Here is a 27,911-nt window from a genome sequence, read left to right as displayed (position 1 = left end):
GTCCAACGGGTGACTGAAATGTGTAGACCTCTTCTTTAAATAATGAGCTACTGTGGAATTGTTGGAGATCAAGACTCCCTCAGGTGTTGTTTCCAGCGTATATTGCAAAAAGCATTGCCAAGAACTGTTGTTTCGGCATTTGTGCCAGACTGTCTTCCCACACTGTGGAGACTGATAAGTGGTCCATGTGGGCTCCTCAACTAATCAGTAAATCGTCCACAAAGGATGGTGTGTTGGTGCGGAGTTGCCTGTATCATCCACCATCTGAAGTAGCTTCTGAGAGTGGATGGTTGTGGAACTATGAAGTCTGATTGGTCCCTGCTGAACCATGGTTGGAAATAACACTGCAACGTCCGAAATTGAAGATGTCCTTCTTGCGTCCTGGGCTGACATCAACAGCCGCAGACATTGCATGATAGCCTGCCGAATCTACGATTGTATCCTCAGTCATCCTAGGTTGTGGGAAAAACGGGGCATGGGAAAGGTGAAGTGTTGAACTAGAACTCTGGACTCCAGTCGTTAAGGGTGCATTTCTATATGAAAGTGAAAGCTGACACCTGTTTTGCAGGAATGCTTCAGAATTGGTCACAGCCTGAATAACTTGCCAAGAATATCTCCCCTGGAACAGGAACAGGAATAAACGAGTTTTATGACAAGCATAGTCGGAGGTGACTCAATGTATAGCTGTTTGAAATTCTTTATATTGTGAGTCATTCACATGCTTTTGGGGATTCTTCTTGGTATCCAGGAATAATCTAGCGGGAGTTGTTCCAAAGTAATCACTCGCACCACTGGGATTGTGTCGAAAAATAAGTTGTGGCTGATAATAATTATGCTTAAGAATGTTGGAAGTAAAAGAATTTGCCTGTCACAAAAAATACATTGCTGCAAGGTGTTTTTCTTTAAAAAAGAAAAGAAAATCTGGTTATGTTGCTGTAGCGGAAAATATCTAATCTTGACACAAAATCCCCCCCGAATATCAAATGGTTGGTCCCCTTTGTCAACACCATAAATCACTAACGCCATTTGTCAAGTCTCACATTCCATCTCAAGATGCAGCAAGTTCAAAAGATGATGGTAACTATACACTGTCAACAAAAAGCCTGTAATCATGGTAATAGCGTGTGTAACATTTTTTTAATCAAATAAACGTCCATATTATAAATCAACAAATCGTATTCAGACAACAACACATCAGTAAAATACTGTAACAAAATAATTATCATTTAAGCATTCATGCTCATAGAAAAAAGGTACAAAATGTCGGCTGAAGTTCCAAACCCTTCATGTATATGACAGTTGTATAAACTTACTTCAATGATAGGCTTCTATTTAAGAACATGAATATTATTGTTTGTTTGTTTCTTGTTTAACGCAGCACTCAGCAATATTCCAGCTATATGACGGCGGTCTGTAAATAATCGAGTCTGGACCAGACAATCCAGTGATTGACAACATGAGCATCGATCCACGCAATTGGGATCGATGACATGCATCAACCAAGTCGGTGAGCCTGACCACCCGATCCCATCAGTGTGTTATTAGCATAGTTGCCTAACATTAATATTAAATAGAATAAAAATAGAATATCAAGAGAAGACACTTTACAAAATAAATTACTGACACTGCTGCTGCTGCATATGAATGGACACTATGTGTCCTTCACAGCGCTCTGTAACCTGAGATAGATCTTATTCATCCCTGAGAAGAGTGCTGGCAAGTACCTCTATATGTGAGCAGTCAGTGTTGAAAGCAGTATAGAACCGGAGGCAGCTATACTACTTAACATTTGCTAAGGACCACACCTTTGACTAAAGACGACTATTTTGATCCTTAGCATTTGAAGAGTAGTATACTATCAGTTAAAACACTCAGTGAAGGCATTCTAAGGCACATGTACTCATTTCAATTGGCAAGGCTCGATTTAAGAAACATGATTTAACTTGCACCAGGTGCATGTTCACATGAAAACCTATTTGCAGCAGACAAAACCAGGTTTCACCCTGATACCAAAAATATATCCAAGTTGAAACATGAACACCTAAACTTGAAGTACCCACTGTTTGATGACATCAAGCCCCAAAAAGCATGACAAATTCCACGTAACACAGGGACTGCTGATACGGTGGATACATAAAGCTGAGAGGTATTCAATGTGTTCAAAGATCAATGTTGTGTGGAGAAGTATGGGTTAAACTCCATTTTGAAACATTATGACATGCACTAGGAGCATGCAGACATATAGGGCCCTGATTGGGAAGGTGTTGATGGAAAACGTTACTGCTAGTTCCATATGTATGCTTCATATCACCTTAACAGGAGACTGTGGATACACCATTTGGAACAAGAGTCATCTGGAGATGACATATCCCCGGTCTGGTGCAATTCAAAAATGGAGTTTGGCAACTTTAACCCAATTTTGGGTTCATAGCCAATGGATACCTTCAGTTCAGTGAAGAAAAGAATAATGTTCTTCAGTATTTTTCAAAATCACAAATCATCAAAAGGCACCAGTCCACCACTAGACTGATCTCTATGACAAATTTCATCTAGAAATATCACCTGAATAAGAAGCATTGGATACATCATTTTGAATAAAACCAGTAAAACCTATCTCTCACAACAGCGTGTACTCTATTCCATGAAAGATCATCATCTTTAAACAAACAAATCTTCAGGATGAATCCAAAAACCTGTTTCAGCAACTGTCTCGATATCACAGTCAATCCAATTGAGCTACAAACTGCATAGTAAGTGCAGGAATATTTTCTTCCATTTGATAAATAATACTTAAAAGACACCATCAACTATAAGAATATTGATAAAAATAAATAGCCAAAACACATTTATACATCTTAATCTTATCAGAATATCAAATGCATATAAACGTTCAATTCATGATATTATGAACTTGGAGAATTTCATTTAAGTGCTATTTATTTTCAGTTTCCTTCAACAGAATCATCTATTATTAACAATGTATTATAAATCTTCTAACAGAAAGAAATCATGTACAATTGTGTACCACACTTTTTCCATGCTATGTCCTAACTTCACACATCTACAGGAGAGACAGTACTGGTCAATTGCTTGTAGCCTTCACTTGAAAGGAGCTTGATGTCCCCGAGAAGGCTGTTATTGCCCCGAGGATGTTCTTGTGATCTCCAAAATGTTTGATGCGATATGTTCCTGGCTCCTGACTGGCTGGGATGTTCCAGGTGACCTCAGCCTCACTTTCACCCAGGATATAATTTGTGTGATGCCAGTAGAACCTGAAGTCAGAGAACATAGCAACGGTTCCATCATGATGAGCTGTCAACAACTAGTGAGTGAGTATTGTTTTACGCAATTACAATAGTATTGTGATAGATCAATACAGTATTGTAAAATAATTGTACTACTATTGCAGTAGCTCTGTGATAGAACAATATACCATTGGGATACTATTGGGGTAGTTGTACCACTGCAGCAATAGTATTGTGATAGGTGAAAAGACTATTGTACTGAAGCAACTGTACAACTGCAGTAGGTGTTGTTGAGTTCAGTGAAGCACCTCTGATTGTTGTCTGGTAAACATGTAAAGTTACTATTATTGTCTGACTGAAACATGGAAGGGCAAGTATTTACAAGAGGTACATGTTTTTATTCATGTATGTATGTGTATCAAAACTATTATTAGTCCAGCATGACTCCAGAATCGGTTATTAATACTTCCCTTGTCACTGATGTACTACTTTGGGGCTGTGTACAACTGTAATGTGTTGCTAGATGGGTCAGAAGTTACATCCCTATCAATAGCTCTCCCAATCACCCAATGGGGTGAGTGAGTGAGTAGGGTTTTACGCCGCTTTTACCAATATTCCAGCAATATCACAGCGGGGGCCACCAGAAATGGGCTTCACACATTGTACCCATGTCTGGAATAGAACCTGGGTCTTCAGCATGACGAGCGAACGCTTTAACCACAAGGCTACCCGACCGCCCCCATTGACCCAGTGGAAAAACAAGGCAAATTTTAGTACCACTAGCAAAATACAAGTCCCTTATAGCCAATATAGTTTCACTCCCAAGCCAGACATATAGTTCTAGGTAAAGTTATCAATGTGACAAGGCTCTGGAGAAGCCCACATAGAGTCTGTACACACTACAACGTCTTACATACCGGTGGGTGAGAAACCCATTTGAGATTATTGGTATCAAACATAGTGTGAGATCGAATTCCAGTTCTGTGATTGGCTACTCCATGGTGATGACCTAAGGTCAGATTATGACAGATTTTAATTCCTGATTGTAATTCATTGATAAGTTACTTGTGCCTCGGTCGAATTCACCTATGTCTGTGCTGAAAGTTTATAGTTTTAGAGTGTTAATGAATGTTCTTTGAACTTGTCTAGATTGCATTATCATCATCACTTTGATAATCCAGAGCAAGGAGGAGGGCAACACCAAGTTTGGGAAGTAAGCAGTAGGCCAGAACACATTACAAATGACCGTTGTGTTATGTATTAAATCACCACTGTGATCATGAGAATAGACAAAATAAGCTTTGATACTATGCTAAAACGGTGCAATGTTAGGGTGTGTAAGAAACAGATTACTGCACTGGTGCCTGTCAGATACCCGGGTAGTGATGTCTCAGTTCACACAAGAAACAAAGAGTCAGAGCTAGGTGACTTTGGCTGACAAAGTTGTTACTGAATGACTGGTATCAACATTGTACGGGCATCTTGCTGTTCACCTGGTGTGTCGGCTGGAGTCAGTGAAGATGACGTCCCACTCCGTCGCTGATCGCTGTCTCTCCACCGTCAGGAATGTCTCATCTCTCTGAATGGCAGGAAACACAGAATGCCCTGTCAAGTTTTCTTGACAATACAAGTGTTGCTTGAATACACAGGTTTTGTATGTAGATGAGTTATTAGCATAGTATTTCCCTTTATGGGAAAGCGATCTTAAATCCTCCATTTATACTTTTCATTCACAAAAGATGTGTTTGGAAACAACTTCTGTAATCACTGGAGGTGATTTGTTTGTTTGATAATGGTATTATGAGATTTTCAACAAGTCTGAATCAAATAGATCCAACGAACAAGGTGATAATGTGTTACCTTTAGAGCATTTCTTGGATCACCACTGATGAAGGATACCGTTACTGTCGAGTTCTGTCAAAGAAATAGTCAGTGCAGGTTGTATAGTGTAGATTGTTACCAAAATACAACCAATCGCTTGTAATAGGTTTTATTCATGCTATTCACATACATTATTTGTTTGGGGGACTTTCCAGTATCATTAAAACTAATCAATCATTACCACTGAAACTTGAACTCATTTCAAATCATAATTTACTTGGCATGGATTGCAAAATATGTAAAATTATCAGTAAGTAAAGAGACAATTAGAAGACAAACATATTGTGTTTTTAATGTAGAGCTAGGTGTCCTGCAGATTTAATCGTGCTAAAATGAATGTTGAACCGGGTTTGCAGCGTGAGGTTTCAAATGTTATATTTAGCACAGTTAAATTCATGGTAGACGTATGTGCAAGGCTTACAAAGTAATTTGTTTTTCCCAAAGCTGACTTCAAGATGCAGATATCATTATCATATATAAATTCTATGAAAATAAAAACATTAGAAATAGAAGTAAGGCTACTCTAAAAATTCAATTTATTGCTGTAATTGATATGAAAGCCTTATAGTCATTGCCTAGATCTCCCCTAACAGCCAATCAGTTGCCTAGATCTCCCCTAACAGCCAATCAGTTGCCTAGATCTCCCCTAACAGCCAATCAGATTGTGTATTTCTTGAGCCCATTGCCCAAACAATAATGGTGGTAAACATTGGTGGACCAAAAGAATGCAAATCAAGTTGATTTCAAACATTTTGATAATTCCTTTTGCCATTTCATCTTCTATTATGTGAAGTTACTTGAGTGTAACAACTGTGTCAGGTCCTCCAACCATGTCACAGAGTACAACTGTGTGACCGATAACTCTGTAACATCCGCTCTCCACACACTGAACATTGAGAACTACGTATACAAATAGTTTCTGTATCTGGGGAAACATACCAACAATCTTTACTTTCTTAAAATTCTAGATTGTTTCCCTTCACTAAAACAAATTTCTTTTTTTCCCATCCTGCATCTAGGCATTTCACTAAACACTTCCTGTAAATCAAGCAATAAAATTGGTCTGACCTAATGGTTTTTGTTCAAATGTAAACAGACTTGGGTGATGTGATACATACGCCATGACGTGTGACATACTGAAGGAGAACACACTGTCACCCACCTGCTTATACTCCTGCTGAACATCGACGACCACATCCCCGTATGTCGTGCCTGCTGGAGCTGCGTCAAAGATGACCGGCGGCAGGAAGGACAGTTGGCGGTCAAGCAGATTAGGGGGGTCAGGGCCAGGAGGGGAGGGTGTGCCCTGAATGGAAGGTTATCTTTCAGAGGAATGCTCGTAGAACTCATGAATGTAAGTAAAACAATCACCATAATAAATATTACTTTCTGGCACTGTTTTAAGGCATATAATTGCAATGTTGAATGTTTGTGGTAAAGACAGTGAGATCTTGAATAGCAATATGACTAACACTGTGTACCTTTGTCATCCAGCCAGCACTGGGTGCATGTATGACATAGCATATAATGTACCAATTCCCATCTTAGGTCATAATGATAGCTATTCATGATTCTATATTAAGTGTACATGCAATCAACCATTGTCTGTATTATGGGCCTATGGCCTTCTTACTGAATAAACTGTCTGTCTGTCTGTCTATTAAGTATACCAATTCCCATCTTAGGTCATAATGAAAGCTATTCATGATTCTATATTAAGTGTACCTGTTCCCATCTTAGGTCATAATGACAGCTATTCAAGATTCTATATTAAGTGTACCTGTTCCCATCTTAGGTCATAATGACAGCTATTCAAGATTCTATATAAAGTGTACCTGTTCCCATCTTAGGTCATAATGAAAGCTATTCATGATTCTATATTAAGTGTACCTGTTCCCACCTTAGGTCAGAATGAAAGCTATTCAAGATTCTATATTAAGTGTACCTGTTCCCATCTTAGGTCATAATGACAGCTATTCAAGATTCTATATTAAGTGTACCTGTTCCCATCTTAGGTCATAATGACAGCTATTCAAGATTCTATATTAAGTGTACCTGTTCCCATCTTAGGTCATAATGACAGCTATTCAAGATTCTATATTAAGTGTACCTGTTCCCATCTTAGGTCATAATGAAAGCTATTCAAGATTCTATATTAAGTGTACCTGTTCCCATCTTAGGTCATAATGAAAGCTATTCATGATTCTATATTAAGTGTACCTGTTCCCATCTTAGGTCATAATGACAGCTATTCATGATTCTATATTAAGTGTACCTGTTCCCATCTTAGGTCATAATGAAAGCTATTCAAGATTCTATATTAAGTGTACCTGTTCCCATCTTAGGTCATAATGACAGCTATTCATGATTCTATATTAAGTGTACCTGTTCCCATCTTAGGTCATAATGAAAGCTATTCAAGATTCTATATTAAGTGTACCTGTTCCCATCTTAGGTCATAATGAAAGCTATTCAAGATTCTATATTAAGTGTACCTGTTCCCATCTTAGATCAATGATGATAGTCATGATTCTATATTACCTACTTAATGTGAACATGTAAGAAATTGTCATTAAAATGTCAGCTGTTTGATATACTCATCTGGTGCACAAGCAGGAGCACGTACTGGCCCATGGCTCTTCTGACTTGCAAGGTAGGGAAGAACAACATGAACAACACTCTACTTGCAGCACATACAAGAGAGAATCTTGTGTTGAAAATAGCAACTCACTTTGGTCATATCCTGTGCTAGTCCTACTAGGGTCTGTATGTATGCCTGTAGAGTGTGAGGCCCGTATGTAGTGGATGCTCCCTCATAGCGCTGGACCTGCAGCATGGCAACAGACAGTCACACTGGGACAAACAACATGTCTCTCTCTACAGATTGCCCTGTGATGCATGTGGCAGACACATCTAGCTCAGCACACTGTATTCATCTAGGAACATAGGAACTTAACGATTTTGGTAGAATGGCACTACAAAGAGTGAAACACATTATTTGGCTTCCAATGGGGTTCTGTCTAAACTGATACTAATGACAATCAAAGATTTGAAACTTAAAAATGTTCAAGATCATTGTCTAAAATGTGCGTGCGTGCTTGCGTGCGTGCGTGCGTGCGTGCGTGCGTGCGTGCATGCGTTTTGGATAGTTGTTGCCACCAATCAGAATCAAGCCTTCTACAATATCAGGGTAAAATATACTTTGAGGGAATGACAATTGTACATGCATTTCATGCAAAACATGATATTTTGAAAAGTAAGAGCAAGAACTCTGTTCATAACCATGATAACATCATTAAGAAAAAAAGGCATTATGCCTTTAACCTTGAGTACTTTGCATTGCTTGTGAAGGCAGCACCTGTATAACCCCAAATTGTACTTGGTATTTGAAGTTGATTAATACGAAATAAAAGAGATGAAATCCAGCCAACCTGATATTCCTCAAAAGTAGCCACATAATCAGCATAGGTGTTGGACAGTCCAGCTATTATTGGCACTGTGTCTTGAGGGAAGCCACCGGATACCAGAGTCTGAAAGGAGAAAACACAGAATGCTGGACCTCAAATCTAAAATGTCAGACCTCAGTGTGTCAAATCTCAGTTTGTCAGATGTCAGTATATTAGATTTCAGTTTGTTAGACCCGAGTTCGTTAGATGTTGGTTGGTTGGTTGGTTGGTTGGTTTGTTGTTTTAGGCCTCACTCAGAAATATTCCAGCTATATGACGGCGGTCTGTAAATAATCGAGTCTTGGCCAGATAATCCAATGATTGATATCATGAGCATCGATCCACGCAATTAGGATACGATGACATGCATCAACCACATGACCGAGACTGACCACCCGATCCCGTTAGTCGCTTCTTACGACAAGCATAGTCGCCTTTTACGGCAAGTATCGGTTGCTGAAGACCTATTCTACCCCGGATCTTCACGGGTCTTGTTAGATCTCAGTTTGTTGGACCTCAGTTTGTCAGACGTCAGTATATAAGATTTCAGTTTGTTAGACCCGAGTTCGTTAGATGTCAGTTTGTAAGACCTAAGTTTGTTAGACCAAAGTTTGTCAGATGTCAGTTTGTTAGACCGAAGTTTGTTCGATGTCAGTTCGTTAGATCAAAGTTTGTCATATGCCAGTTCATTAGTCCAAAGTTTGTCAGATGTCAGTTTGTCAGACCTAAGTTTGTCAGATGTCAGTTCATTAGACTGAAGTTTGTCAGATGTCAGTTTGTTAGACCTAAGTTTGTGAAACATCAGTTTGTTAGACCTAAGTTTGTCAAATGTCACTGTATTTCAGCTGAAACCGAAACTCTTTATACTTGACACACTGTTTGAGACGATAAATGGAGATTCTCACCCAAGTGTCATTTGAAATGAAATATATACCAACATGAGTAAAAAAAAGGTATTTCTATGGAAAGTTGTGGTCTTGCACTCATTCACAACCTCACTAACTTAACAGTTTGGAACTTGGACTGTGATGTCTTAGTGTTCGTGAAGTGAAATGATTTGATTTGTTTTAAAGTAAAGGCAGTCCAAACTAGTGGGTTGTTGATTGAGAAGTTCTGAGCCTAACATTGAAGGATTTGTGTAGTAGTGAAATGTTTTGTTGTGGATATTACATGATGTCACAGAGGTATATCCACAACAACTAATAAATAAATAATTAAACAAATAGTTTCCCTGTGACAAGTCAGTCAACAAGCTGAACCAAGGTTCTTGCAACAGTTTGTGACTATGGATAAAACCTGGGTTCACCACTTAAAGACTGAGTAAAAAAACAATCAAAACAGTGGAAACATTTGACATCACCGTCAGAAAAGAAGAGAAAAACTGTCCCATCAGCTGGAAAGGTTATGGCCTCTGTGTTATGGGATGTGGAGGTTGGCGTCACGGTGGACTATCTTCCAAATGGCCAGACAATAACTGGAGCATATTATGCTGCATTTTTTGTAGCAGTTAGGGCAAGCAGTTAGAAAATGAGAACAGTGGTGCTCTTCCATCTGGAACTAAGGTCAATATCAACACTGTGTTGTCTTGAACTATGGACAACTTCCCCATGACTTGAGTTAAGGAAGCTCCACTGTATTAGCAAAGATTAGGATATATACTGCTGCAACAGCATCACAATACTTCTCTATACCAACATGTCAGTTTAAAATAAAAACTTAGTGCTGCAACGGCATCACAATACTTCTCTATACCAACATGTCAGTTTAAAATAAAAACTTACTGCTGCAACAGCATCACGATACTTCTCTATACCAACATGTCAGTTTAAAAACTAACTGCTGCAACAGCATCACGATACTTCTCTATACCAACATGTCAGTTTAAAAACTAACTGCTGCAACAGCATCACGATACTTCTATACCAACATGTCAGTTTAAAAACTAACTGCTGCAACAGCATCACGATACTTCTATACCAACATGTCAGTTTGAAAACTAACTGCTGCAACAGCATCACGATACTTCTCTATATTAACATTTTAGTCCAAAAACTTACCGCTGCGACAGCATCTCTTGTCCTGCGCCCTGACATTGTACTGAAATACACAAGAAATAGAAATCACACTTGTGAACATCTATCACACAGTCAAAGATTGTACTGATTATGTAAAATGTACAGTGATAAATTGCTTTCAATATTGAAGGGTACATTCTTTCATTTATATTAAAAAGATCAACAGCAAAGATTGAATATCTCACGTGACTCAATGCCATCATAGAACTGTATATGACCTTAGATAAGCCGATCTCATAGATAAACTGAGGTATTAACTTGGTCCTTGAAATCTGTATCAAAATGTCATGTTCTGTAGATAACCTAAAACTACGTCTCGTCATGATCATGTCATCGGAAATACAATATCAACAAGCCGTATTGAATTACGCAAGTTAATCGTGTCATTACGCCATTGGCAATAAAAAAGTGTTTAATTGTATATCTGGACTTATGTTTGTAATGTACTTAATCTTTTTTATTAATTTTAATCAAACTTTCATTCAATCCTATTTACACTGATTTTGGTGTCCCTCCGGTACTTACAACTTCCGTTTGCCCCATTCCATAAGGTCCGCTCTACCAACTCACCGTTATTTACAGCAACCACAATCATATTACTGCTATTGACTCCTTGAAACGAACCTTAGATGACAGAAATGGATACATATATCATAACTGCCATACTTTAAAGTAATATTTGTTGTAGTTTGACGATTAGATGTCAACATATTGTTTCTGTGATGGAAATAGCGAGATTGCGCAAAACCTTAACGGTGATTTGTCAAATTGTTCCATTCACGTATGGAATGATTTTGACCAGTCACCGTAGGAACTTCCCGCGCTACATGTATTTCGATTGCGAAAACGTTATGTTGACAAACTGCCTCAAATATGACTTTTAGCCAGTCATGGTATGGCATTTATGATATGTGTATCCATTCTCTTGCAACTAAAGTTTGTTTCAAGGCATCAATAGCGGTAATCTGACCGTGGTTCCTGTAAATAACGGTGAGTTGTGCGATCTACTGATCACTTCGCATATGATTTCGCTGAAATTATTGTAAACATTATCATAATTATTGAATGAAATTTTGAGTATAATTAAAAAAATAAATTGCAAACATTAGTCCAGGAAAACAATGAACATTTTTTTTATTACCAGATATAATAATAATAGGATCAAATTGCGTATTTCAGTTAGGATTTGTTGACTGGTATTTCCGGTGTTACGTGATCGCGGTGATCAGCTGATAATATTTTCTGAGATGGGGGAAAGCATCGCGTCATTGGAAAACTTGAGTTCATTGAAAATGTTAGTAAATTTGGGGAGCCATGCTTTACCGTGCGCTATAACCGAGTTAGCGCTATATTGAAGGGCGCAATAACGAGGGAACACTGTATATAGTAAAACCTGACATTAAATTAACATGATATCAGAAAATATTATTTGTAGTAAATTAGTAATTTAAGACACTACTTTTTCCGATCATTTCATCAAAATTCTTTTCCGTTATATTATTGGGTATGTTTTAACCTAATCACCAATAGATTGGGAGAACACGTGTGTTCAGCTGATTGCTATTTCCGCCTTACGAGACAATGCACATGATAATAGTAATGTTTAATAGCAAATTTCACATTTTCATTGACAAAGTTTGTTATAGCTTTGTTTATTCAACTGAAGCGATACAATGTATTTTTTTTACCAACAGAAAAAGAGTTTTGTGAAAGTGTAATCCATACATGTCACATAATGATTCACATGTCACAAACTGACTCACATATCACATACTGACTCACATGTCACATACTGACTCACATGTCACATACTGACTCACATGTTACATACTGACTGATATGTCAATACTGACATGCCACATACAGACTCACATGTCATATACTGACTCACATGTCACAAACTGACTCACATGTCACAAACTGACTCACATGTCACATACTGACTCACATGTCATATACTGACTCACATGTCACATACTGATTCACATGTCACATACTGACTCGCATAACACAAACGGACTCATGTCACAAATTAATTCACAGGTCACATACTGATTCACAGGTCACTAACTGACACACATGTCACATACTGACTCACAGGTCACATACTGATTCACATGTCACAAACTGACTCACATATCACAAACTGATTCACATGTCACATACTGACTCACATGTCACATACTGACTCATGTCACATAGTGATTCACATATCACGTACTGACTCACATGTCACATACTGACTCACAGGTCACATACTGACTCACATGTCACAAACCTGAATTCTGCTGGTACTGCAATGATGGCAAGCTGGCCAAGTCGGAGTATCTGGACGTCAACAATTGCTGGTTGCCAAGGATATGGCCAACTGATCTGTTGTAGCAATTGACACATAAAAGACAAATGTCACACAAACGAAACACTACAAAGGGAAATTTCACAAATCCTAACAATGAGGCCACAATAAAACATTGACATTTCACAACAGATGCTTACTTTGGACACCAGGCATTCTTCCGAAATTAATTTCCCGGTTGGCAGAAAACTTATTTAAACAAACTCTCTGCATATCATCTTATCCCATTTGCGTGGATCGATGCTCATGATGTCAAACAGTAGATTGTCTGGTCCAGACTCGATTATTTACAGACAACCGTCATATAGCTGGAATATTGCTGAGTGAGGCGTTAAACAACAAACAAACAAACAAATCAAATAAACTGCCTATTTGCAACAATGGCAGCATAGATTTAGGCAAGAAAAGATAACTGTTGCCATCTGTTGAACTCTTCATGTCATACATGACACTGACAGTGGGCTCACCTCGCCAGTATCCAGCAGTATTGGTTTAGGGGCATGACATGAAACTTGATCAGGAGTCGGAGTTTTGATGAAATCTCGTATCAAATTCCAAAGAGGGTTAGTTGATGTTGATCCTGCAAACAAAGTTTTTAACAGATACTAACAAAGATAGCTGAATTGGTTTTTAAGCATTTAAGTGCAGTAGTTGTATAGGTGTGCCAACATGAAGCATGAATACACATGATCCATCTTCAAACAAAGTTTCATTTCAACACAAGCTAGGTACAAAGTAGTTTCAGACAGTTTGCCTTGTTATTTTTCATGGAGCATGATGACATCGTATTTCGCTTCGGATAATATGCATTATCTTGAGGTATCTAAAAACACACCTAATTCCCCAGTGTGTCATTCAGGCACCATAGTTTAGCTGTACTCAAGGCAGTCTAATACAAGGAGCCTGGAAGCCTGCAAGCTACATTCTCTTTGAAACAAACAGCCCCAGGAGACCTGATATTGCAACTGCAACTCTTTAACTGGACTATATGCAAGAGCTGCTCACCCTGTTTAAAATCAAACATTCCCGGTCCATCGGTGGTGCCAGCGGCAAAACTGTAGCCCATGGCTGGCTTGCAGGTCTTCACCTGCAGCAACACAGGGCAAACTGTTTCTCTGACAAACACTTTCATACACTTCAAAATTGTTTCTCAATCCTGAATTAATGTCATTCATAATCCATATCTTTTCTTACAGTAACAGGGATTTACTAGATGCACATATTGCATCTTATACAGTTTAAAAGTCAGTCGATAAAATCAATAAAATCTTGAAAAATTAGATCTATTTCAAATTACAGTGTGACAACTCAGCCTGAAGGTACCTGATACCACCCACTGATACTCACAGTTGTACCATTGACTGCCACATCTACATCTGTCATATCAACATATGTGTGTCGGAAATCTACAGGGCCCGACAGCATGATGGTGGCAGCATGGTACAGCTCCTGGTGAAACATACATCAGATCACTGTCTGATCACTCATGGCTAAGTCATTAAGACACTGTTTCAGACATTTACTTTATAACCCACATAAATGCACTGCAATTTAAACACAAACTGTAAGTTAGACAGAACAGTTATTGCAAAACATAATACCATTGGATAGAGTACAACAACCAGCATAATACAATTTCTGTTCTTCCTCTTGTTTGCTTTTAGCACATCACATTCATTACACATGTAACAGTTGATCCAACTTTCAATGCAGGTCCAGGGCAATACATTGTTGACATGTGAAGGTATCAAGTTATCAATATCACTCCACATTATCCATAGTATCAACAGACCTAATACACATGATAAAAAGAAAACAGAGTTAAATATATATTTGTTCAATCTGAATTACAATTTGATCCAAAAAATTAATTTCTTGGAGAGCCAAGTGTTCATTAAAAATTAACATCTGACAATCGGAGTTATCCCCCTTAACCCCCTCATTGCTTCCAAAGCAATCTGGTGAACCTAGTTCTTGGGAGACGTGTTTTGTCATCATGTGGAATAATGCAAGGAAATCTACATTCCGGAATGTTTGTTTGTTCAGTTTTCAAAATTTTAATTGAAAACTGTATCAACATATTTTTCAAGTGTAGTCTGAAAAGGAAGTCGCCAGGTTGAAACCAGTGCCGTAAAGCTCAAGAAAGTTGTGCTTTCTAATTGGCTGATGTTGACTTCTTGTTAGTCATTTCAGTGTTCAGTCAAAATTCGCAAAAGCTCGTTCTGACATGACCCATAATGGGATGTCCTCAGATCTTTGTTTAGCGGTAGCGAGAACTTAGATCTGATTTTAATGAGATTGGTTTTTCGCAATTATGATTTTAGATATTGTGCAAAGTTTAATTGAGTAATTAATAAATAACTGTATATCGCTGTCTATAAAGCGACCCCGCCTATAAGGCGACTTCCTGTAAAAGCTTTTAAAATGCTAATTTATATACCCCGTCTATATAGTAAATCAGAATGAAGAACATCACCAGTGCATACACAATCCCTACATTTGCAATAAAAATGTATTTGTCTTCCACAGAAAACCCCCCACATTTTATCCCTACAGCAAATTCAGGTTAATAAACATGGATAAAATTACACTTGGTCAATACAAATTTGAAATTTGAGACAATACATCACTAGACATGATGATTTATCTTCTAAACTGTATTTCCTTTTCTGCTAGGCATTGACTACTGTGTGAATTGTCTCATGAACTAAGCCGAAAACAGCAATCAGCTGTACACGTTTCCAGGAATCTACCAGTGATTTGGTTAAAAATTACCCAATAATATAACTGTAAAGAATTTTGAAACGGTGATTGGAAGAATTGGATCTGAATCTACTATCTTTTCCGGAATAATATATATCGTGTCTTTTTAGTTGCAACTTTGCCATATATATTTGAAATAAATTAATAACCATAAGCGTAGAACTTTGGTACAGCTGATCGCTACTGCTGGATAGTCCAGATATACAATGAACACTTTTTATAACAAGACACTGTTGTTTGATTAATTTGTGTACTTCCGCACGGATTTGCTGACATGGTATTTCCGGTGTTAGTGCTCACAGTAATGTGTCTGTGTTGAGGGGAAAAACATCAAAACCCTTTAACCCTGTGTATAAGGTGACCCCCCTTGAAAGCCCTCTTTTTCTAGGTAAAAAAACTTGCCTTATACACAGCGATACACGGTACTACACTCGTCCCCATTTTTAACTCAACTCAAAATGATCTAATTCTCTTTCTCTCGTTAGAAACATTTAGAAATGCTCATTGTTATCAAAACGGTATCTAATGAGGACTTGTTTAGTAATCTATATTCATATCACAATATATGCAATAGATACCTGTTCGTACACCTTAATTTGCTGAAGGATTACGATGTGGTTTTTTTCACAGAGCATAACGTTTGATAAATCTATGAATAATAAACTACAATTCTAATCTTTTTTTCAAACTCTGAAACGTGCAGTGTAGATCGTGTTAGGTAGACAGAGCAAGCATGGACTGTTGTGTTGGTCATCTACCACTGGACTCCACCTTGACTAATCCGCTGATAGTCTATAATGCCTATCAATTATTTGGACACCAAAGGTAGCATTGTAGCGAGTGGTCACTGTGCTGATATATGTTTACAATCCCTATACTTATATTGCAATATGTGTACAATCCTTATACTTATATTGCAATATGTTAATACTTATGTAGCAAAATGTGTACAATCCTTATACTTATGTAGCAAAATTTTTACAATCCTTATACTTATATCGCAATATGTGTACAATCCTTATACTTATATCGCAATATGTGTACAATCCTTATACTTATGTTGCAAAATGTTTACAATCCTTATACTTATATTGCAATATGTGTACAATCCTAATACTTATATCGCAATATGTGTACAATCCTTATACTTATATCGCAATGTGTGTACAATCCTTATACTTATATCGCAATATATTTACAATACCTATACTTATATCGCAGGAGTATAGTGCTTCTAACTGTCACATTAGCCAAGTCCCCCCTCGTGTACACAGACATAGTACATCCCTGATATTATGTCCTCATCCTACCATGGCCTTGTTGTATTGATTCTCTCCGATGATCTTGGTGCTCTCGAACATATCTCGGCCAGGACCCGCTGCAATGCACAGCTCGTTCTGTGGGGGAAAATGAGAACAACAGTGATTAAATTAGGACTATTTGTGTTACAAATGACAGACTTTATAAGAAATTCAAAAGTGGTAACTACCTTGCCATGGCAGGTGCTTGTCAGTATATCACATGGCAGACCACTGTCAATGCAGTGGGGGCCTTTAGTATTAGGGGACACGTCTCCTTCATTGCTCTGCGCGAATGCAGCAACAAACGCTCCCTGAAATCACAAAAACATTACAGAAAAAGATCTAAATAAAATACAGACAGACAGAGACAGTAAGCTATGTTAAAGGGAAATAACTCTGTACTGACCTTTCCTGGTTGTGCGCCGTTGTTCATAATTTCCTCTGCCAGCTGAGAGGCGTAGCCCTTGTTGTCGCCACTGATCAGGCCATTCGTGTTGTTCATACTTGTACAGTGCACAGCAAACCAGCTAAACAGAACCAACATTGCAGGGCAAACTCAGAACAATAACATTAATAGAATATCAAATATCATTTAACAGCAAGAATGGATGCTACAGAGGAGTTCCTAGAGAACTGAGATTTGCTGACTGACCTGATCATGCCAATGTCCTTTCCTTCAGCATCCACCATCTTCAGAACAGTCATGTTCTTGTCAACATTGTACTTATACCTGCAATGGAGGGGAGAACACCAGTTACACCCAAATACATGTAGTCCACATCTCATTTCTAACTTCTGTGTAACATTATCGTAGGCATTCACTAGTCACTGGGACTAGAGGGCTAGTCGGCTCGTAGCTATGTCTGACCCAGTACATGGCAGTTGTGTCGCCAGTACTTGTCCCTGAAATGTACATGGCAGTTGTGTCGACAGTACTTGTATCTGAAATGTACATGGCAGTTGTGTCGACAGTACTTGTATCTGAAATATACATGGCAGTTGTGTCGACAGTACTTGTCCCTGAAATGTACATGGCAGTTGTGTCGCCAGTACTTGTCCCTGAAATGTACATGGCAGTTGTGTCGACAGTACTTGTATCTGAAATATACATGGCAGTTGTGTCGACAGTACTTGTATCTGAAATATACATGGCAATTGTGTCGACAGTACTTGTATCTGAAATGTACATGGCAGTTATGTCGACAGTACTTGTATCTGAAATGTACATGGCAGTTGTGTCGACAGTACTTGTATCTGAAATATACATGGCAGTTGTGTCGACAGTACTTGTATCTGAACAGTAGATGGCAGTTGTGTCAACAGTACTTGTATCTGAAATATACATGGCAGTTGTGTCGATAATACTTGTCCCTGAAATATACATGGCAGTTGTGTCGCCAGTACTTATATCTGAAATATACATAGTGGTTATGTCGACAGTACTTGTATCTGAAATATACATGGCAGTTGTGTCGACAGTACTTGTCCCTGAAATATACATGGCAGTTGTGTCGCCAGTACTTATATCTGAAATATACATAGTGGTTATGGCGACAGTACTTATATCTGAAATGTACATGGCGGTTATGGCGACAGTACTTATATCTGAAATATACATAGTGGTTATGGCGACAGTACTTATATCTGAAATATACATAGTGGTTATGGCGACAGTACTTGTATCTGAAATGTACATGGCAGTTATGTCGATAGTACTTGTCCCTGAAATATATACCAGTAGATGGCCCTTGATGTGAAAAGGCTATCGGTAATAAACTTGTCAAATAACACATTTATCAACCTGGATAAGAAAGCACCAACTGTGCAAGGGCACATGATGTGATAAACATGTTATTTGAGAGTATCTGTGTCTCACCTCTTTCTCTCTGCTTCTGGGTTGTTGGCATATGCAGCAGGACTGCGGTTGATGTTGGAGTTCAGTAGTTCCCCGCTGTTGATGAAAATGTTGCCAGGACGGACAGTGCTATGGGCCATGCGGATACTCTGCAGCATTAAGACTGAACATTGTGGTGGTAACCAAAGCAACAGTATTGGTGTTGTGTAGCTATCATATTCAACATCGTTAACACCTTGAAAAAGTGAAAAATATGAAAGTATTGTGTGTTATCTTTCTTCATCCAGTGTATTATATCCCCACTCCAGTATGACACATACCCTGGAGCCATTCACCACCAGTTCTGTTTTCAGTTCATTTCAAGTAACACACATCCTCCCAAGGCAAGGGCGTTAACAGACTTTAAAAGTCCAGTTTCAATTTCTGGGCTCGATTGTAGCACCACCAGTGTCCCTTCCATGTCCCCACTTTTAACCAATCAGATTCCACCTCTCATGTCACTTGCATTTGCTTCAAACAAAATGGCAGTGCCCAATCAAGACGACATCATTTATAGTAAAGATCTATATTGTAATAAAACAGGTTTACCTCCTGTAGTGCATCATATCACTTCAGCAACTTGATTAAAAACATGAAAAGATTTTGAAATATGCATTGACGCCAAGCTGATGGTACACATGTTCTGCAAATCCTGCAATGGAGCGAATTCGGCACGGCGGTTGCCATGTTGTTAATAACCAGATGTCAATATCGTTACGGAATGTTGATTGGACTATGCATAGACTCGTTAGTCCAGCCAAAACATAGCTCCATAATTCCAGCCTAGTTCTGCAAGGGTGAAAACTGAACTGTAAAAGTCTCTTGCATTGGGAAGATGAGTGACACAAAGCTCTAAATAGATGTTCAATCAAATTACACTGTTGCTTCATGACTAAAACAAGTGGCACTTGTACACCTTGTGGAGGCCCCCCTCACACAACTGGGAAAATCTGGTAGCATAAGGGCTTCCCATCTCACCACTGAGGAAAACATCTTTTCCACCTAAACATGCATGCTCAGTAAAATATCTACACAGCCTCTAACATGTTCAAATATTGACATGAACTTTGTTTAACGCCACACCCAGCAATATCCCAGCAATCTGACTGCGGACTGTATATATTCCAGTCTAGGCCAGACAAACCTAGTCATACCATGAGGTTTGTCCCACCATGTTGGCGTTCGATGGGTGGCTATTCGGTCCAAAAATACAAAGTTGAAATAAAGGACAAAAGTATGCAATAATAGTCACATGTTACTAATAAAGGTCAAAATACAAAACAAACTGACGCCGGTTAAGAAATACAAAGCTGACATAAAAGTCAAAAGTACACAAAATAATAGTCAAATGTTATGAAAAGATGTCATGTGGAAAGAAAGAACAATGTGTACTAAAGAACATCAGTGTGCACGAAAGGACACTATTCTGCGAAAGGACATTGACAATAACACAAATAAGGAACGCTGGATGGCGCTGCAATTTGGAAAACCTATAGACCTTAATCGGCTTTTTCCGCTGTGTTTATGATAACTGCATGCCCTGGTGCACAATGTATTACGTCATTCCTCGTGCACCCACCGTCTGACGTCACATATGTATAATGTGCACTTAAGAATTGACTTTCACTTTGTGTGAGTTGATTGGAGTATGAACCTTCATAGAGTGAGGGCCAAACAGTATGAACATATTTCTGTATAGCTGTTAAATAAACAAATTGTCCTTATATCGGTGTAGGATAATAAGTGGCGACATTTGCTGTTTTTTAACGCATAACACAATCTCGGACAACATTTAGCAGTGTCTCTTTTTCAAATCTTTTAATATTTGCAGTTACATTTACACCACACCATCAGACAGGAAGGTGAACATTTTACATCTCTGCATAATTTTATAGTCAGAGGTTGCCAGTGCCGCGCAAGCACAATTCTCACACAATGTTCACTTTTGAGATGTAATGAAAATGACAATAATACACTGTGCACCTCAGCATGCAGTTATCATAAACACAACTGAACAAGCCGATTAAACTCGGGATGTTTTACAAATTGCAGTGCCATCTGGCGTTTTTCATTGTCAACGTCCTTTAGCAGAATACATGTAGTGTCCTTTCGTGCGCACTGACATTCTTTAGTACACATTGTTCTTTCTTTTCATATGATGTCTTTTCTTTTTGCACACTTTTGACCATTATTTGAACTTTGTATTTTTTAACTGGCGTCAGTTTGTTTTGTATTTTCACCTTTATTAGTAACATTTAATACTATATTCGTAACATTTGACTATTATTGCGTACTTTGGTCCTTTATTTCAACTTTGTATTTTTTTACCGAATGGCAGCCCATACGTACAATGACACACACAAGATTAAGATCATAAAGCTGTACACTATTAACATGATTAACATTCATTACCTCAGTTAAAAGAAATACTTACATCAACAATGCCATCTACCAGAGCTACAAAGGACTGATTGACAAATCCAAGGGAGGTAATCTCAAACAACAGGTACTGGTGGAAGCCTGCGGGTCCAGAATGAGTGTGTATACCACTGATGCACAGATTCCTCTCTGTGTACAGGCTCCCATACTCACTGCGCAGCCTCTTCACAACCTGTATAGAATCAGAGGTTATACATAAACACAACCACACCACCTCCTGTTATCTGGGGTGGCTTCATCAGAAGAGAACGCATTATACTGGTTGTAAATCACAAGTTGTCCAACCTATCAAAAGGTAGGTTTGTTCAGCAGCGGCAGCCGCTAGCCATAATTAGCGGAATTTATCAAATTCTCAATAATACATGAGCATCTCTTGATCCTTACCAACATATCTATGTATAAGTGTAATAAATGCAATAAGACCCGTGAAGATCCGGTGTAGAATAGGTCTTCAGCAACCTGTGCTTGTCGTAAAAAGTCGTAAGAGGTGACTAACAGGATCGGGTGGTTGATGCATGTCATCATATCCCAATTGTGTGGATCAATGCTCATGATGTCAGTCACTGGATTGTCTGGCCCAGACTCGATTGTTTGAACAACAAACGAACAAAATGTAATAAACTGAAAATGGTTCTTCCCTTGAAATTACAGCTGTTCTTAATTTGAAAATGGACTTTGGATATAATGAACAATTTCTAAATTTATTTTAGTATTGAAGATTACACTTTTCATCGCAGAATAATTTGGGTAAAATAATTTGTGTAGCTCATGGAATATTCTTGAATATGATAACATTTCCCTGCTACATTTATAACACATAAATGGGTCATATACATATCCAATTCAGTTTCTTTCAATGTTAAATGAATAGTGTCTATCATACAAATCCCTATGTACCCAAGATGCTGATGCAGGAAATATCATTTAATTTTCATTAAACACTGACTGATTAAGATGAGAAATTGAGATGTTTATTTATTATTGATAAGGTGATTACTTCTACCACCAGACATGCTAGACCTTACTTAATGATTGGAAGTATCCTAAAAAGAACAGGCTGAAGTCTTACCCCAAAATGTACCCATATATTGAAAAGTCACATAAGTAAACTTAAGGGAGTAGCCTATTTTCCTCAGGTCAAACCTGTCCTTGACAGCCATAAATCAGGAGTGAGTTTCCCTGTCTGTATGAACTCTGCCTTCCAATGCTCTGTTAAGTGTTCAACTATATCTATCCCCATGCCAGGGATTTATCTGGGTGTTCTTGGAGGACAATGCTCGGCCTCAAATTTAAACATTTAGAATTTATTATTTTTACTAATATATTAATTTCTTAAAAAATGACACAAGGTTCGCGGACCCAATAAAGAGAGAGAGAGAGAGAACTTCCAGCTTAGTTTGGCAATGAACATGATGACCATGAACAGAGTGCAAAAACTGAATTTAAGGAAAATACAGAATTTCAAAAGATTTTCTTTTTGAAACAAAATACCACTTCGAACAAGTGCATGTCAAGTACTTAACTGTATCCTATGACATAGATCTATAAACAAGATTGGCAATTGAAGATAATATTAAATTACAATTAATTTTCAAAATATTAAATCTTATTCTTAATCATGTTATTTAGACAAATTAACATAAAAATACAGTAATGAAAATCGTTTAACATTATACAATGCTTACTGGATTTTAGGACATCCTATTTGTTTGATAGCATGGAGGAGTGTTTCTTATGTCTGTATCAACCAGGAGAATCTGGGGTAATGTACTTCCGTTTCAGTACAAAAGTCTATAATCAGGATAATGTGAACTTCTAAAGTCTGAAGAATAGTTTACAACAAAAATTTGCCAAAGAAATACACAGACACAAGTATTTCATATATGTAGCGCCTTTTATCATGTTTATTATTTATTAGTTTGTTTAAAAAATGTTTACCCTAAAATACAATGTAGCTAAAGAAAAACAACAACACAATTTTGAACTAAAAGATTAGTCCTGATACTAATGAACGAAAATAGTAGGTCACACCAGTTCCAATTTCAGGGTGTCTTTGTCAGTGAGTCTTGTAAACCAGTTAATCATGTCACACACATGGGACACCCATGAGGGCTGGAATGATGAAGGCCTACTAAACGATCAAGATCAAAATCAATTTGGTGACATAATTTATATATATTTGCTTCTCATAGGCAAGTAAATAATCACAACAAACAAGCATGTCTCTACCCCTCATACAAGCTCAAGCTCCAAGCAGAGTCAATGCCACAACATAGTTGGGTATCTGGGAGTGGGAGACATATATTATCTGTGGGGGCAAGTCAATGACAAGCAGATAACGTGTTCAGTGTTTCCACTGATAACAGTCTCGGCGCTTTTTGTATAGAATATATGACAAGCAGGACTGATGTGCTAACTGTACACATCAGGAGTCAGTGAACTTTCATCAATCTCAAAGAGAGATGGTTTTACACTGTGAGGTGCTGAGTGAGTGAGTGAGTTTGGTTTTACGCTGCTTCCAGTTGTTTGATGGCGTGCTAATGTGGGAGGAAAGACCAAAGTGATACAGGTCTCAGATGTCTATCACTTTGGTGAAATTCAAGAGCACAAGTACAGTGCTGACAAACCAAGGAATCTAATCGGAATTCAAACCCACAATGATAGGTTTCTGGAGTGCCCAACAAACTGTGGCACCTTAGATGACTTGGACATGGGGAGCATGACAAACAATGCACTAGCTGCCTTGATAGAACCTCCATGGATAGAACCTCCTTGACTACATGCTGACAATCCTGAATGGCAATGATGCCAATTAGCACTTGTGAAAAAGCTCTGTCAAATGTCTTTCTTCTTTTTTAAACATTTATATCAATAAAAAGAAAAGAGCTCCACTGTCCTGATTGAAACTGCTAATATTTCTAATATAACATGAATTATTGAGGTTTCTTCCAAGAAATTCAGCCAACCTTGGTTATGATGAAGCATATCATTAGCAGCTATTCACATTTATTTGAAAAAAAACCAACAAGAATCAGCATCTGACGTGTCTTGATATACAACTGTTCATTTAGTGTGTCACCATGGACTTTAAATAGCCAATTTTACCAACACATATCAGGATTTTCCCGAAGCAAATAAACTACTTTTTTGACAGCAAACATGTCAAATGCTACTGATAAACACTGCCAATTCCACAGAATTACTATCTTACCTCTAGTTTGACATCTTCAGAGACCATGCAAGAATCTGTGCTCACAAATACAGTCCGAGTCTTGTTGCCACTGTCAGCAAACACAAACGCTCGACTATACTGGCGCAGATGGATGCCATTGCTTGTTTGTGAAGGATTGGCATAACCCATCTGTAGAGATTAAAATAAAAATGTTTTTGAATTATAAATATAATGGCCAACCTTAAGCAAGCATATTATTGAAGTTATATTGATGCAGTGATTCTATCATCATGATAGTTTCTACTGTTGAAACAAATATGTACACACAGTCAAACGTGTCCCAGATATAATGAAATTGTCAAAATTCTTTGCCTTTTATCATTCTTTAAACCCTGCCAGCAACCATAAAAATCCTTTGGATTTATATATTGGGTGAAGGCTAAAACGGCACCTCGGCAAAACATCACCGATTTCTCTGGCGAAAACGACATCGCATTTAGCGAAAATGGCTGCTATAAGTCGGGTGAAAACGGCACCTCTATTTTTAATAACGATACGAATGATTTATGTAGTAGTATATATGATTTATTTACATGTTATTTGATGCATTTACATGTTTTTTCCTGTTTTAATATAGTTACTTGTCACGGTCATCTTCGTCTTTTAAGAGTACATCTGAAGCTGTAATGTGGATTTCCAATAGGTCTGGTACTCTCATTACTTCTGCATCTTCTGATTGAAAACTGACATCAAAGTTACTGATCACCCTTCTCTGACGGGATCTACGCATCTCAAACAGCAGAAAGGAAAGTCTTCTTCAGTCCGGCTAATTTCTCTATAATGGGCTACAGAAAGTCTGGTACCACATATACGATGGGTCCACTGGTCGATCCACTGATACAGGATGTTGATTTTTTCTTACATTCTTCTCACATGCAACACATTGAAAGGCCATTGTGAATAATTGCGAACTGACAGCACCATGTTAGGCCTCTTGAAATTGAGTTAAATTGAGTAAAGGTACTTAAAACTTCAAAGCATATAATGTTTCCACAATAAGTTAGTTGCACCTCCCAATCAGAGTCGGTGAGTAAATTGGAGTAGGTGGCTAATTTCTAATGTAAACTTGTTTTAACATTTCACAATTATTGGTGTTTGCAAGTGACCATGTAAGTTTAATTTAAAAAAAAAGATAAGGTGCCGTTTTCGCCAGGCAATAGTGTCTTTTTCGCAAGGTGACCTTTTGCTGAGGTGCTGTTTTAGCTATAACCCTATACAATGCATAAAAATGCAATGTCTCTCAGCTGTAACATACACTAATGTTGCTGTTTTGGGCTTATTAACAATTTACACACTTGGGGCACATGAACAAAGGCTATAATGTATATTTTATTCCAAAAGATATAACAAAATAGGGTTATTGATTTGTATCTTGATTCTACCAAGCACTGGACCATACAACTAATATTCTATACTAACAAACTGTCAGGCAAGTTTGTTAGCATAGAATATTAGACTATCAGTTACATGACCCCATGAACCAAGTTACACTATGTCTATGTTCATGCCATGGTAAAAATAAAAATTGCTGTAATGTTGATAAAGAGAGCAGTACCATGTTCACTTCAGCAGCTGGTCCGGTGATGTCACCGATCCCTGTCCCGATAAGGAAGTTAGTGGCGTCATTTCCATTAGAACTTGGAGAAACTAGACCCCAAACACTACAGCATATAGAGAGCACATAAACACACCTCTTCCAAGGATCAGCCGCCATTTTGAACTAGGGGCGACATGTGATTCGTGTCACGTGATAAGTTTGGTTTCTGGAATTATCTGTAAAGGGGGGGAGGGCTGTGCTGTTTTCTAATTTTCTTTACCCCTCACTGAATCAAGAAAAATAATCATACATTCTTTTCATGTGGGATATTTTACTTCAAGGCATCGTGATATTGTATGACTTCGTCGCCTTTAACATATGTAGGCTATACTTTTCGACACAATGAAATGTCAATAAAGATCCCCGTAATAATAATAGGTTAGTTCATTTGATACCATACAAATTTCCCCATGTGGAGATGCTACTTTCCAAACACTAGTTACGTTGTTAACGTCCCTCGAGCTTCTGACGAAGAGACAGACACGTCGATAAAGAGCACTGGATGGGGTGAAGTTGGGGTGTCGTTAGATATAGCTCCGGCATACTTGTGTGATCTGGTAGCAGCTGGTGCCTGGAATTATATCATACCAAGTCTGTCTTCCCTTCAAAAATTATACGTTAAATTAAAATATATTCATCTATTCTGACTCTACGTCACTATCTTTAGACCATTTTTGTGGCATCACTCTCACCAAGTTTTACTTCCTTTGTATATCAGGTCGCACTTTGAATGCAACACACATCTTGAAATCTTGAAAATCTTTATTACAAGAGCACAACACTTACCTGAAACACCAATGTCGATATCATATTTCAATCACGACTGAAAACTCTAATAAATAAGATTAAACATACTTCTATCAGCAAAAGAACGCTTTCAAAACTGCTAAAAAAATTGTTTAATCATAAAAACAAAACAATTATAATATATCTATAGACATTAAATCAGATGTCCAAGGCATGTAGAAATAACATGATATGTGTATAACAGTGTTGAAGTCCTGCTCAGTAATACCTGTGCACACAGCAGCTGTGGGGAGATATTACTTCACATCGTACATATACCGGTGCTTCATCCTTTAGCAACTGCTCATAACTATAAATAACAATTAGTGTACGCTTGAAAAAGACGACGATTAATGTTCTGGTCTACTGGCCACCTTTATAGGTGCAGGTGTCAAATATTAATGTGTAAATATTGCCTATCATTAACGGCCTCTGCTGTCAACATTTAATTAACATAAGCATAAAGTCACCTAGTTGATCATGGGCATATAACATATATCGCCCATATTATAGATTTTTACAACACGTCGATGATTATAATTGACACAATTGCAATGGTATTGATGATAATGATGACGGTAATAAAAGTCATTCATTTACTGTGTCAAGAATATGCTTTATTGACTTTTAATTGTCCCATCTTACAATGAAACGCCAGAAGCATTTGTCACCTGTTAAGATCTAGGAAGTTGTTCTGAATATGTTATATGAGAATGTGTACGGGAACTCCCTTGGAGCCTTAAAATGAAGGTGTGTTTGGCAATAGTTTTTTGAAATAGTACGCTATGGCAGTATGTATATTTATACACAAGAGGTGTAAAAAATAAAGGAAATACATAAAATAGTTCTTTTATATATATTTAGTTTGTAATGTTTAAAAAAATGGATTGTTGTAC

At 37.8% G+C, this 27,911-nt stretch overlaps 1 protein-coding gene across 1 annotated transcript; it reads right to left on the bottom strand.

Annotated features, from left to right (window-relative positions):
* Positions 1-1,118: 1,118 nt before the first annotated feature.
* Positions 1,119-26,373, bottom strand: LOC124139708 (neutral ceramidase-like). Its single transcript, XM_046506992.2, has 19 exons — positions 26,188-26,373; positions 24,612-24,761; positions 21,396-21,572; positions 18,944-19,071; positions 17,720-17,797; positions 17,474-17,594; positions 17,256-17,378; positions 17,077-17,163; positions 14,351-14,452; positions 14,009-14,090; positions 13,471-13,583; positions 12,926-13,020; positions 10,630-10,669; positions 8,558-8,656; positions 7,858-7,953; positions 6,289-6,432; positions 5,106-5,159; positions 4,739-4,824; positions 1,119-3,272 (listed from the first exon to the last, which is right to left on the bottom strand). The coding sequence occupies exons 1-19, from the start codon at positions 26,344-26,346 to the stop codon at positions 3,083-3,085; spliced, it is 2,124 nt and encodes a 707-aa protein (XP_046362948.2). The 5' UTR covers positions 26,347-26,373; the 3' UTR covers positions 1,119-3,082.
* Between the last annotated feature and the right edge of the window lie 1,538 nt (positions 26,374-27,911).

The sequence above is a fragment of the Haliotis rufescens genome, unplaced genomic scaffold (assembly GCF_023055435.1).
Source record: "Haliotis rufescens isolate VD_foot unplaced genomic scaffold, xgHalRufe1.0.p SCAF_28, whole genome shotgun sequence".
Classification (NCBI taxonomy): Eukaryota; Metazoa; Mollusca; class Gastropoda; order Lepetellida; family Haliotidae; genus Haliotis; species Haliotis rufescens.
The sequence above is the reverse complement of the archived record's forward strand: the minus strand, read 5'-3'. Positions and strand labels throughout refer to the sequence as shown.